Source organism: Odocoileus virginianus, chromosome 20 (genome assembly GCF_023699985.2).
Source record: "Odocoileus virginianus isolate 20LAN1187 ecotype Illinois chromosome 20, Ovbor_1.2, whole genome shotgun sequence".
NCBI lineage: Eukaryota > Metazoa > Chordata > Mammalia > Artiodactyla > Cervidae > Odocoileus > Odocoileus virginianus.
This window is the reverse complement of record NC_069693.1, coordinates 6,286,113-6,299,023: the sequence shown is the minus strand read 5'-3', so window position 1 is coordinate 6,299,023 and position 12,911 is coordinate 6,286,113. Positions and strand designations below refer to the sequence as shown.

Genomic DNA, 12,911 nt, shown 5'->3' with positions numbered 1-12,911 from the left:
CTCCGCCTCGACAGCTGAAGGGAGCTCGGGTGAACGGGGTTTGCTGCTGGGCTAGCTGATTGGCCTTCAACCCTGTCAATCCGAAGCTTGAGGCCCTAGAGTTGGAGTGGGAGGGAAGAAGGTCGATAAGGAGGAAAGGAAGCGTGGGGAACGTGTGGTTGCCCGAAGAAGTGTTAAAAGAGTTTTGCAATCGCCTTAGCGAGGAGGCTCTGGGTAAAAGGAGGAGGAGCCAGGAAGCGAGAGGAATGGACGCGGCCTCGGCGCGTGGGCGGGGCCTAAAAAGTGACACCACGCCCCACCAGGAGAGTTTGCATATTTATAAAGAACCACCGAGATTTTTGGATGACTTGGCAGTCTAGAGGGGCCAGAACACTTCGTTCCTAGCGCGTTTCCGTTTCCGCTAGGATATTGGCGGTTGGTGAGCATCATGGCAACCGTGGTGAGTGTCGGCGTGCTGAGGGCTGAGGAGTCTCAAGCAGGGGGCTGGACGGGGACTCTTGGATCTTAGTGGAGAGGAGGCTGAGGACCTAGACTCCTGGGTCTGAGGAAGGAGGGAGCTGGGGGCCCGGGCTTCTGGATATGAGGGAGGAAAAAAGAAGAGACTAGGATCCCGGCATCCTGGGTTCAAGTGAATATTTACGGTATCAGTGGTCGTATCCGACTCCATCATCTTGTAGGAACTCCAACTTCCAATCATTTGGGCGCAACCAGTGGCCAGTTCTGCAGTCCTTTGCTTTGAAGTCTGATAAGGGTTGTAGTGTCTTTTGCTCCAAGCCATACAACAGTCTTGGGTTTGTTGGTGGTGTGAGTGGTACCGGAGTTCAAGGGGAAACACAGGAGGGGCCTGCCGTATGAGCTTCAAATCGTGGAGTTGCTTACCAAGTCTTGAGCCAGAAGAAAGATTGTTGAGAACGCAGAGTCGAAAATGGCTGTGGGCACAGAGGCTTAAGATCTTGTCATGGAATTGTTTCCACTGTTTTCATATTGCCAGCACTTCATCAGGGCATGCCCAGTGTGGATGCTCAATAAGTTATCACTTGAATGAATACATGTGAACTCCTTAAAGGAGAGACCAAGTATACTGGGTCAGGCCCCAAGTACTTTTCTGAGAAACATCTGAATAAAGAAAGGATGTGGCCTTAGCTTGGGGGTTGGACATGGCTTCCTCAAGGCCTCAGTTCCCATGGTAACCCCCGTCCAGATGGGGCTAGGATGGAGATGAGATGGTGCCTGTGGTGTGAACTATGACTCTGTTTCTGTTGTCATGGCAAAGGGGAGTGGATGGTGAAGTGGAAGAGGAAAGGGCAGTGGCCACCCTCCTGAGACGCAGTTCCCATGGGTGTGGATAAAGTATTGGAAGTGTGAGGGGATGGTAGGGGCAGAGTTTTGTAATGACCTCTGTTTCCACGGGATCAGTGGGCAGCAGGGGGTAGGAGAGGCTTATGGTGAAAGGAAAGGTTTTGTAGGAGGCAGGTCTGTTTATGTTGGGATGGCTAAAAGTTGGGATTCCTGGATCAATGTCTCTTTTCTGTCTCAAGTAATGTCTGATAGGCTGTGTAGGGGTGAGTGGGAGTTTGTTCTCAATCTTCTGGTAGTGGTTTGGGGGCAGTGACCAATCTCCTGTGAGGAAGAGTGAGCGGGAAGGGTCACAAACAGCAAGGGAGGAGGCATGTAACCTGATGGTGATCAGGAAGTCTGAACTCTCGGTTCCAAAGAGAGGAGGGTTTTCCTTGGGTCCTATGACTGTGTCTTCTCTCATTCTGGTTAGGAGACCTGTGAGCAGAAACAGGGTTGTGGGCAGGTGGTCAAGGAGTTGGGTCAGTATGCTGGCTTCTTAGGCCTCCTTTCTGTATTCACCCTGGAGAGCCACTGATCTACTTTATATCTACGGATTTATCTATTCTAGACATTGCATATAAATAGAATCATATGACAGGTGACCTTTTATGTCTGACTTCTTTGACTCAGCATAGTGTGTTCAAGGTTTACCCTTGTAGCATGGATCAGAGGTTCATACCTTTTTATGGCTGAATAATATTATGTTGTATGGCTACCCATATTTTGTTTATCTGTTCATCCACTGATGGATATTTTGGGTTATGAATAACACTGCCATGAGTATCTGAGAGGATCTCTACTGGGTTCTTGAATTATCCCAGGCAGTGTTTACTGATCTCTCCCCACTTCATGAGAAGGGATAGTGTCTGAGTTTGCTCTTTGGAGAGCTGGGGACACAGGAGGCCTCTGTACCTGCTTGTTGAATGAGCTCAGGATGTCATTCATTCAAACCCCAAACACTGAGCCCTGAGGTAAAGCAGTGAGATGTGTGCTGTGCCCTTCATGGGATAGAGCATCCATTAGAGCCGAGAACGTTGATCCACCAGTCTCTCTTATGGGCATGAGATTGACCTATAAGGGGAGGCCCTTCCTTCTGCTTGGATATCCAGAGACCTTAGAGCTAGCCAGGCAGGGGCTGAGGAGAGGGAGGGCCTCCCTTAATGACTGATGCTTGATGTAATTCAGTGAGGAGGGTGGGGAGAGCAGGACCCAGGGACCTGCACATGCAGAGACCCAGTGACAGAGAGCTGGGACTATCAGTGTCATGGGGTCAACCCACCAGCCTCAGTGGGTGATTGCCAAGGAGGGTCTGGTGTTTGGGCTGCCAGCCTACCTCTGGGGAGGAGAGAAAAGGACTGTTTCATGGGAGGGGGGCAGGAGGGACAGCTAGGACCACAAAGTCTGTACTGTTGCCTCTTCTCCAACCCCAGACAGCCACAACCAAGGTTCCAGAGATTCGTGATGTGACACGGATTGAACGTATTGGTGAGTGAGCATGGATCCAGAACGGGCCCTAGTGTCTGCCTGGCCCCTGTGCCCTTGACCTAGCCCACCTATCCAGGACCCCTAAGAAGGGGAAGTCCCGCACACCATCCCCCATCTCTCCCCCCATCTAAGCAGGAAGGATCCTGAGTTCCAGAGCAGATCAGATGCCCAGGGGTGGGGTGGACCATTGCCAGGCCCCAGTCCCTCACACCATGCATCGACAGGAGCTGGCAGGTAACCATGTCTTCTGGTTCTTTCTCCGGACGCAGGCGCTCACTCCCATATCCGGGGGCTGGGACTTGACGATGCCTTGGAGCCACGGCAGGTAGAGCCCAGGGGGTTGGGGTGGGAAGGCTTCTCTAGGGAGGCCTCAGGTGGAGGGGACCCAGGGCCCTGGGGAATGCAGGGACTGTGTTATGATCTTCCAGATCTTCAGCTGTGCTGTATTTATAAAATTCAGCCACACGTAGGTCTCTAAAAGATGGGGATGGGGAAAAGCCTTTTTTTCTGAAGTCCCAGCCAGTAGTTTGGGCCTGAAGGTGGTAGAAATGCAGTAGCAGCTCAGTAGCAAGTCACCTTCCTTATATGTTCTGTCACCTCCTACCCCCAGGCTTCCCAGGGCATGGTGGGCCAGCTGGCGGCTCGGAGGGCAGCCGGTGTGGTGCTGGAGATGATCCGAGAAGGGAAGATCGCTGGCCGGGCGGTTCTCATCGCTGGCCAGCCGGGTACTGGGAAGACAGCCATTGCCATGGGTAAGGCACTTCTCCAGGCAGTAGCTCTTTTGGCCTCACTGGATGATCCTCCCATGTAAGTCAGGGTCAGGTTCAGCCATGTCTGACAGCACAAAATGGCAGTGGCTTAAACACTAAGGGTTTGTTTTGTCACATAGAAGAATCTGAACATAGGCCAATTCAGGCTTGTTGAGCAGTCCTATGAGGGCTTCTACCGTCTTGCCTCAAGATCACTTGCTTCCATATCAGGGACACCTTAGGTTGCAAGAAGGTGGCCTGTGCTCCAGCCATCCCACCCATACTGCATAGAAGAAGAAGAAGAAAAAGAAGAAAGGAATTGCAATGAGGGTGTATCTCCTAGAGGTAGCTCCTTTTAAGCAGCTGTCTCAGGGTACCCACATTCTGTTGCTTATATTTTATTGACTAGAGTTTAATGACCACACTCTACTGCACAGGAGAGAGAGAGAGATATTAAAACTTTTTTTTATGTTTTAATTGGGACCACTGCTACCTTAGTGAAATGGGTGTTCTGGAACAAAGGAAGATGAGCATTGTGTAGACAACCAGCAGTCTCTTTTGCAATCCATTAGTGATTTAAGAGCTTTTTACTCACAACTGTCCCTTATCCGTCTTGAGCTCTTATCTATCCTTCAAAACCGCAACATCTTGTCCTTGTTGAAGGTTTACTGGACTCTTCTGTCTCCCCACTACTCTCACCTTTGTGCCTGGACTGTGGGGCCGGGCAGTGAGACTCAAGGTAACAGCTAGGTCCTCAGTTAAGAAAAAGTAACACTCATATTTGGGAACACCAAGATGATTAAGACCAAAGTCCTGACTATGAGGGGCTTCCAGCCTGGGGCAGGTGTTCATGGACACAGTCCCGTCCGTGTAAAGAGCAGAGGCGGCTTCTCCTCCGATGAAGGGCGATGGGAGAGAATGGGGTGGCAGCTGTCAGGAGGGACATCCCAGGCGAGTTAGTACCGGAACTGAGACTCCGGAAGTCTGGGAGTCTCCTGGACAGACAGTAGGGAGCACGATACCCAGGTGCAGAGTGTGGCATGCCTCTGGAAAGGGGACCAGGGACAGTTGCCAGCTCGCATTGCTCAGGAGGGTTCAATGACTTCCTGTCTGGGAGACTTGGCTGAGAGCTGGGCAGAGCCTCAGGAAGGGGAGCCGGCAGAGAGGCCCGGAGCTTGGAGTGATGGCAGGAACTGCCCGCTGTCTGCCAGCTGACCCCAGACCATAGAGGAGGCCCTTCCCTGTGCTGGCTCCAGGTCACGTGTCAGAGTCACGGTTGAGCACCAGGGCATGCCTACCCGCTCTCATCATCGCACCTATTCAGCTATGTTGTCCCCTTCCAGCGCTTGTTATTTATGGTTCCCATTAACCAGAGGGGCAGGCTGGCTTGGGGAGCAGCCTAGGCTTCTTAGGAAAACTTGGTGCTAAGCATTGAAGCCGGGATTCGGACCTCCGCAGTCTCTCTTAACCTTCTCTATCAGCCCCTTGCCTCCACCCTTGCTCATCTCCCCCAAGCCCTGAGGCTAAATAGCTCTTAGAGATTGGGAGGCAGGTCCAGCATGATTGTAGAGTTGTAAAGTTTATGGTCTGGGCAGCATGGGGTTCCAACCCAGGGCCTCCCAATATGGCCCTCCATCGCTCGCTTTCTCCAGGTCTCCCTGTCTGCCCCACAGCACCCAGCCCCTCTCTCCTGCTCCTCCTGTCTGAAGAAGGAGAAGAGCTTGTTGGGGACCTGGTGCCTGGACCACCTTCCCAAACTGCCTCCCCTCCTCCTCAGGCATGGCACAGGCCCTGGGCCCCGACACCCCGTTCACAGCCATCGCAGGCAGTGAGATCTTCTCCCTGGAGATGAGCAAGACAGAGGCGCTGACCCAGGCCTTCCGGCGCTCCATCGGCGTGCGCATCAAGTAAGCAGGAGTGATGGTAGCTCCCAGCAGCCTCGGGATGCCCTCTGAGGGATGCCACCTCGTTCTGCGCCCAGGGGCCCACAGGGGTGAGCAGTTCCTGAGGGCCCAGGCCACGGGCTATCTCCTTAGATCTGTTCTCTGGCCAGGGAGGAGACCGAGATCATCGAAGGGGAGGTGGTAGAGATCCAGATTGATCGGCCAGCCACGGGGACGGTGAGTCTGCTCCCGAGTCTAGGCTACTCCAAGGGCTGGAGGGTGAGGGTGCTGGGTCTGCACTGAGGTCAGAATCCCATGGAAGGTTCAAGATGCAGCTTAGAGTCATCCATATGTCGGCAAGAGAGGGTCGGTTGAATTGATAGCGGTTTGTCCATTTGTGAGGGGCACTGTGAGCTCAGTGGTAGAACAATGGAAAAGGATATGGAGAAGAACATACATATGTCTAACTGAATCACATTGCAGTACGGCAGAAATTAACACAATATTGTAAATCAACTATACTTAAAAAAAAAAAAACAAACCAAGCAATGGAATGACAGAGGAGGTCTTGAAGTTTCTCACAGTTAATTCCTAATAGTTAGGCTTACAGACCCGTTGGATTTATAAATCCTAGTACCTCAACTGTACTCCAGTAAGAATTAATTAACAGGACTTTGCCAGTGGTCCGGTGGTTGGGACTCCACAATTCCACCACAGATTCAATCCCTGGTCAGGGAGCTAAGATCCCACATGCCGCTCAGCCATAAAACCAAGACAAAGCAGAAGCAGTATTGTAACAAATTCAATAAGGACTTTAAAAATGGTCCACATCCAAAAAAAAAAAAAATCTATAAAAAAGATTTAAAAAAACCCTAAAACTTAGCCAGCACCCCCACCCCTGCCCCTTCCTTCTGCCTCTTTCTGCAATACCTCTTAGAAATAGCCGCCCTCACCTGTTTGAGTTTCGTTAGCTTTTATCCCCCAACTGTGTATTCCAAGATTACCCATTTAAAAAACTTCATGTCTTTTAAGTCTTCTATCATAGTCTGGTTTCCCCTTCATCTCTTATCTCTCTTTGTCTTAACAGTTTTTCTGTAGGTCTCTTGTTTTCACCAACATAAAATCACATAACATAAACTAACCATCAACCCTTTCAGAGTCGCTCCTCCTCCCCTCCCACCCCACCTGCAGTCCCTGGCAACCACAAATCTACTTCCTGTCTTAATGGATTTGCCTCCGATGGAATCCGACAATATATGACTGTTTGTGTATGTCTTCGAGGTTCATGCGTGTTTGTAGTTCTCTGTTAAATATTAAGTTACAGGTGTTAATAAAATGCTAAATAAAAGCAAATCTAAAATTGCTTCAAATCCATTGAACTGATGCATAGTCCTACCTTCCATTTCTGTGTCTTGTAGGAACACTCTCCTCTTTTTTCATTAGCTTCTCATTTTCAGTGGAAATAGACTTAAAGTGAATAATTGCGGTCAACTTGCACTTTTAGTACCTGTAACAGCCTCCTAAGTTAGTCTTATCTATTGGCAATTAAATTTTGAATTTTAAAAACATGGTAAAAAAAAAAACATGATAGAAGACTCTTTAAGTATAGGGAAAGCTATTCCCCAGATAGTTCTTTCAATTAGAGTTTAAAGAGATTACAGAAGAAATCCATGGATGTATCCTCATCAAAATGAACAACCAGGGACTTCCCTGGTGGTCCAGTGGCTGGGACTCTGTGCTTCCAATGCAGGGGGCCTGGGTTTGATCCCTGGTCAGGGAATTAAGATCCACATGCCCTAGCCAAGACCCAGCACAGCCAAAAAGAAAAACTGAAAATGAACAACCAAAACTCCCTTTAACTCCCTCCCCAAACCCACCTGCCACCTGTCCCTACAAAGGGAGCAGCATCTCGCTATGGAAACAACTCCAGGAAACAGGTGAGACAGGACTTGCTGAAAAAAGCCCAGACTTGGTGACTGTTTATCCTGTGGGGGGGGTGTGACATTTTGTTTTCTTAGCTTATCTGGTGGGGAGGGTGTGTGGCATTTTTGTTTTCCTAGCTTATCTCTTGGGGATTTTTGTTGTCTTAGCTGTGTTCTTCTGGGTTTGAGGTTAACAAAGGACCACCTTTTATTTGGGTATGAAAAACAAATGTTAGAGTGGGACTCCCCCCCCCTTGACCCTTCAGTGGGACCTCAGGTACCTGTTGTTTTTACAGATTTCCTCTTTTAGGTTTTTGTTTGTTTCTCTTTGGGGGGCAGGGGGGCAGTGCTCGTGGCATGTGAGGTCTCAGTTCCTCAACCAGGGATCAGACCCACACCTCCTGCATGGGAATTGTGGAGTTTTAACCACTGGACCACCAGGGAAGTCCCTATTTGTTCCTTTACTGGTTTTAATTTATTTATTTAGGCTGAGCCAGGTCTTAGTTGTGGCATATGGGATCTAGTTCCCTGACCAGGGTTTGAACCTGGGCCCCCTGCGTTAAGAGTACAGAGTCTTATCCACTGGACTGCCAGCAAGTCCCCTTTACTGGATTTTTAATAACAACTTTATTAAGGTGCAACTGACCTCCAATAAGCCAAGCCCTAGAAAGTTTTCAGGATTTTAGGTTTTGACATACACAAAGCTGTCACCGAGGCTGTGACAGTGGATATCTTCATCAAGCCCCCAGCACTGCCCCATGTCATGCTGGTTCTGAAGCTGTGCTGGGGAGACATCAGGGCCCCCTCTAAACCCCTTACCTGTCACCCCTCAGGGCTCCAAAGTGGGCAAGCTGACCCTCAAGACCACAGAGATGGAGACCATATATGACCTGGGCACCAAGATGATCGAGTCCCTGACCAAGGACAAGGTCCAGGCCGGGTGAGCAGTGGGGGCCACACCCGGTGGCCAGGGTAGGGGGCCTCTAGCTCTTCCTGTCCTCACCCCTGCCCTCCTTCCCTCGCAGGGACGTGATCACCATCGACAAGGCCACAGGCAAGATCTCCAAGCTGGGACGCTCCTTCACACGTGCTCGTGACTATGATGCCATGGGCTCCCAGGTGGGCAGGGCTCCTGGGTCCCCTCACTGAGGCACCAGCATGTTTTTCTCTCCCCCATCCCCCAACACCCACAGGGTCTGGATCCTCCTGTCACCCCAGCCCTGTGTCCCTGGCCCTCCTGGTGCTTCCCCGTACCCTCCAGGACTGCCAGGGACCCTCAGCTTCTTGGTTTCCAGGTCCTCCAGGAACCCCTGTCCAGTGCTCTGGACTGCCCGAGTCTTTACCCCTCAGGCGTGGGGTTTCTGCATAACCCCCATCTGGATTCCTAGCTCCATTCTGGGGAGCCTGTCTCGACAGCCCCCTGGGGCCCCCGCTTCATGCTCTTTTCTGCCCTTGTTTACCCTGCACCTCTCCCTGGCCCCATAGACCAAGTTCGTGCAGTGCCCAGATGGGGAGCTGCAGAAACGCAAGGAGGTGGTGCACACGGTGTCCCTCCACGAGATCGACGTCATCAACTCCCGCACTCAGGGCTTCCTGGCGCTCTTCTCAGGTGAGGCCCATCCGTCCCACCCCCGCCGGGTGGCCCCCTCCCCTCCCCGCCATGCACCAGGACGGCCTGGCGTTTCCCCCCCCTCCCCTCCATCCCTCTTTGCCGTCTTCCGCTCTCCACCTGTGGTTTGCTTGTCTCTCCCCGTCTGTTGCCTCTCCGGGACGTCTCTGGCTCCCTGGCTGCTGTCATGTCACCACTCCAGCTCGGTCTCTGTGTCCCCGGCGTCCCGTCTCTCTCTGCCTTTGTCCACCGCCCTCCCCCACCCCCGGCCCTGGATCCGTGTCTCCTCTCTGACACCCTGTCCCCCCCACCCCCACCCCCACCCCGCCTCCCACAGGCGACACAGGGGAGATCAAGTCTGAAGTCCGAGAGCAGATCAACGCCAAGGTGGCCGAGTGGCGGGAGGAGGGCAAGGCGGAGATCATCCCCGGCGTGAGTACCCGGGCCAGGCCAGGTTGGGGGGCGCGGGAGAAGAGGGGTGTGGGAGGTGGGTGTGACACCCGCCCAATGGTCCCCAGGTGCTGTTCATCGACGAGGTCCACATGCTGGACATTGAGAGCTTCTCCTTCCTCAACCGGGCCCTGGAGAGTGACATGGCGCCTGTCCTCATCATGGCTACCAACCGCGGCATCACCCGGTGAGCCCCCGCCGGCCCCTGAGGAGGCCCCGGGAGAACAGGGAGCAAGTCACTCGTACCTCGCTGATGCATAGAAATAAAGGGAACAGAACTTGGTATTTTCTCTTGACCTAAGGATACAGTGGAAAAATCCCTGAGGCAGGAAGGGTACCAGACAACGTAAAGCTTGGGAGCCTCTGCCGTGGGGTTTTGCTGTGCCCGGTTCTCCCTGCTGGCTCTTCCTCGCCTCATCTTCAAAAGTCTACAGGAAGGGAGAAGGAAGTGGGGCAGAGAGCTCACGAGAGCTTGGGCCCTGAAGGCTGCACCCAGCACGGCCACCTGGACCCATTGCCCGGGCTGCTCAGTTGCATGATTGCAGACTTGGTGCCAGCTGAAGCACAGGGAAGAAAGGGCGCGACTACCAGTGATAATGGGCAGGTTGTCCCTGGCTCTTGGCTCAGCATTTCCTCAAAAGGAGCTCAGGTGCTAGATATCATCTCAGCCCCATTCCGTTCGGTTCTCTCCCTGCAAAACACATACTGCAGGGCCTGTGGGATCTTAGTTCACCAACCAGGGATCTAACCTGCGCCCCCTGCGTTGGAAGCTTGGAGTCTTAATCACTGAACCACCAGGGAAGCCCCTTATCTTACTAATTTTATTTTTTGGCCATGCTACATGGCTTGCCACATCTTAGTTTCCCAACCAGGATTCAAACCTGTGCCCCCTGCAGTGGAAGCACGGAGTTGTAACCACTAGACCACCGAGGAGTTCCCTCAGCCCTGTTTTCAAGATGGGGGACAGCTAGACCCAGTGACTTCCCCACGGTCACATGTGGAAAGCAGCAGGGCTGGAATTTGGTATCCAAATGAGCATGTTTGTAGCAGCTAAAGGTCAGGCCATGGGATCAGGGGCGTCACTTGTGAGAGGCTGCAAACACAGTCACTCCTCATTATCCTGCAGATATCTTCCATATTTGTGATTCTGCTTACTTGCTACAGATGATCTGTAGCCCCCAAATTGATATTTGCCACACTTTGGCCATCATTCACAGATGTGTACAGAGCAGGGAAAAATTGAATGGCCCATGGCAGACAGTCCAGGCGAGGGTCAAAGCAGGTGATGCTCCGCCTCCTAGTTTCAGCTCACATGCTATAATCAAGCGTCCTTTTCTTGATCTGCTTGTTGCCACTGGTGTCACACTGTATGCTCTTTGTTCCTGATGATTTTGCACTTTAAAATGGCCCCTAGGGGACTTCGCTGGCAGTCAAGTGGTTAGGAGTCCATACTTCCAAAGCAGGGAGCAAGGGTTCTATCCCTGGTTGGGAAACTAGGATTCCACATGTTGTGTGGAGCAGCCAGAAAATTAAAATAAATCATAAAGTGTCCCCCAGCTATCGGATGTCTCTGAGCACAGCAGGGATGGGCCGTATGGAGAAAACACGTGTTAGATAGCATCCGTCAGGGACAAGTTCAGAGGCTATGGGCATGAGTTCAGCATGAAAAGTCAATAATATATACTGAATTGGGTGTCTTTAAACAGAAACACCTGAAACCAGGCTATCTGGTGGCCAAACATTGTGACAGAGGCTGTCAAGAGCCTAGCCATGTGTTACTGTTTCCTGCAGGGGCAGTGGTTCAGTACTTGCTAATTGAGTGATTGCCCCCAAGTTATAGATCACAGCTCCCACACATAACGAATCTGCTCTTTCCTGGTGCCGGCCACGTGCCTGACCTTGTGCTGGGCCAGGTGCAGTGGGGGTATAGGGTGGGCCCAGTCCCTCCCTTGTGGAGCTCTGGGTCCAGCAGAGGAGTGGGACCTTGATGCAGTAATCCAAGACCTAGATCTCTAGCTCAGACCAGCCTGGCTGCGAAGGGGGAGCGATGCAGTTAGGGTGCGGTGACGCCAACCTGAAGCTGAAGGCTCAGCGGTATTTGGCCCAGTGAGTGGTCTGTGGTGAGGGGGTGGGTGGAGTGGGGTGTTCTGAGTGTAGAGAAAGGAGGGCCTGGTTCTAGGGGTGTCACCCTGATGGCCCTCCCTTCCTCCTCCTCCCCAGGATCCGGGGCACCAGCTACCAGAGCCCCCACGGCATCCCCATCGACCTGCTGGACCGGCTGCTCATCGTCTCCACCTCCCCCTACAGCGAGAAGGACACAAAGCAGATCCTTCGCATCCGGTGCGGGCGGGGCCCCACCTCCCGGGCAGGACCAGGCTGCCAGCCAGAGGGGCTGGTGTCCACCCTGCTTGACGCGTGGGGCCTGCGGGGGAGGTCACGCCTGCCAGAAGCAGGGCTGGGCGGGGCATCCGAGCTGTGGCCTCTGATGGGTGGGTGGGGCTCTTTGGACAGGTGCCTGGCACAGGGGAAAGAGCCCTGAAAGGGGGAGGCTCAGGAGGCCCGAGGTTGAGGTCCAGCTCCTGCCTCGGTGGCCCTTCTCACTCCGCGTTCTGGGCTTCCGAGGATTCTAACTCCTCATGGCTCAGTCCCTGGCTGAACACCCCCGCCCCTCCCTGCCCGCAGGTGCGAGGAGGAAGACGTGGAGATGAGCGAGGATGCCTACACGGTGCTGACCCGCATCGGGCTGGAGACCTCACTGCGCTATGCCATCCAGCTCATCACGGCTGCTAGCCTGGTGTGCCGGAAACGCAAGGTGAGCCGCCGAGTCCACCCAGCATCAGAGGAGTGAGCGGTCCACACGCCACTCCCAGGGCTTTCCCTGGGCGGTTGCATTTAGTTCCAGAACTTAAAAGTTTTTGAAGGCAGGGAACTTCAGGCCCTTGGGTGTATTTCTGTGGCTCCCAGCCTGACATATGGGAGGTGCTGGGTGAATATCTGTTGGCTGCCTGTTGATGCTGTTAAGTCCATTTTACAGATGAAAAAACTGAGGGATGGAGTGGTGGGGCCCACAGCCAGGAGGCAGCCATGGCAGGACGTGACCTGGCCCCTGCGTGGGGCCCCCCTGAGGTCTCGTGTCCCCCATCAGGGCACCGAGGTGCAGGTGGACGACATCAAACGGGTCTACTCGCTCTTCCTGGACGAGTCTCGCTCCACGCAGTACATGAAGGAATACCAAGATGCCTTCCTCTTCAACGAGCTCAGTGAGTATCCCCATCATGCCTGCCCCGGAGAGGGAGGAGGGAGCCCTGGCCCTGCCTGCTGGGCTGCTCTGACCACGTGGCTTTCCTTCTCCCCACAGAAGGTGAAACCATGGACACCTCCTGAGCTGATCACCTTTCCCCCTCACCCCCACCCCTGTTTTCTACTAGAGTTCTGACACTGTGACTTTGTATAAAATGGTTCTGAAACTGGACCC

At 53.1% G+C, this 12,911-nt stretch overlaps 1 protein-coding gene across 1 annotated transcript; it reads left to right on the top strand.

The window, feature by feature from the left end:
- Positions 1–21: 21 nt before the first annotated feature.
- RUVBL2 (RuvB like AAA ATPase 2) lies at positions 22–12,908 on the top strand. Its single transcript, XM_020885576.2, has 15 exons — positions 22–439; positions 2,769–2,823; positions 3,093–3,148; positions 3,434–3,575; positions 5,350–5,479; positions 5,626–5,692; positions 8,211–8,317; positions 8,403–8,496; positions 8,863–8,986; positions 9,324–9,418; positions 9,505–9,623; positions 11,657–11,776; positions 12,119–12,248; positions 12,582–12,696; positions 12,795–12,908. Exons 1-15 carry the CDS (start codon positions 428–430, stop codon positions 12,818–12,820), a joined length of 1,392 nt encoding a protein of 463 aa, XP_020741235.1. The 5' UTR covers positions 22–427; the 3' UTR covers positions 12,821–12,908.
- Positions 12,909–12,911: the final 3 nt, after the last annotated feature.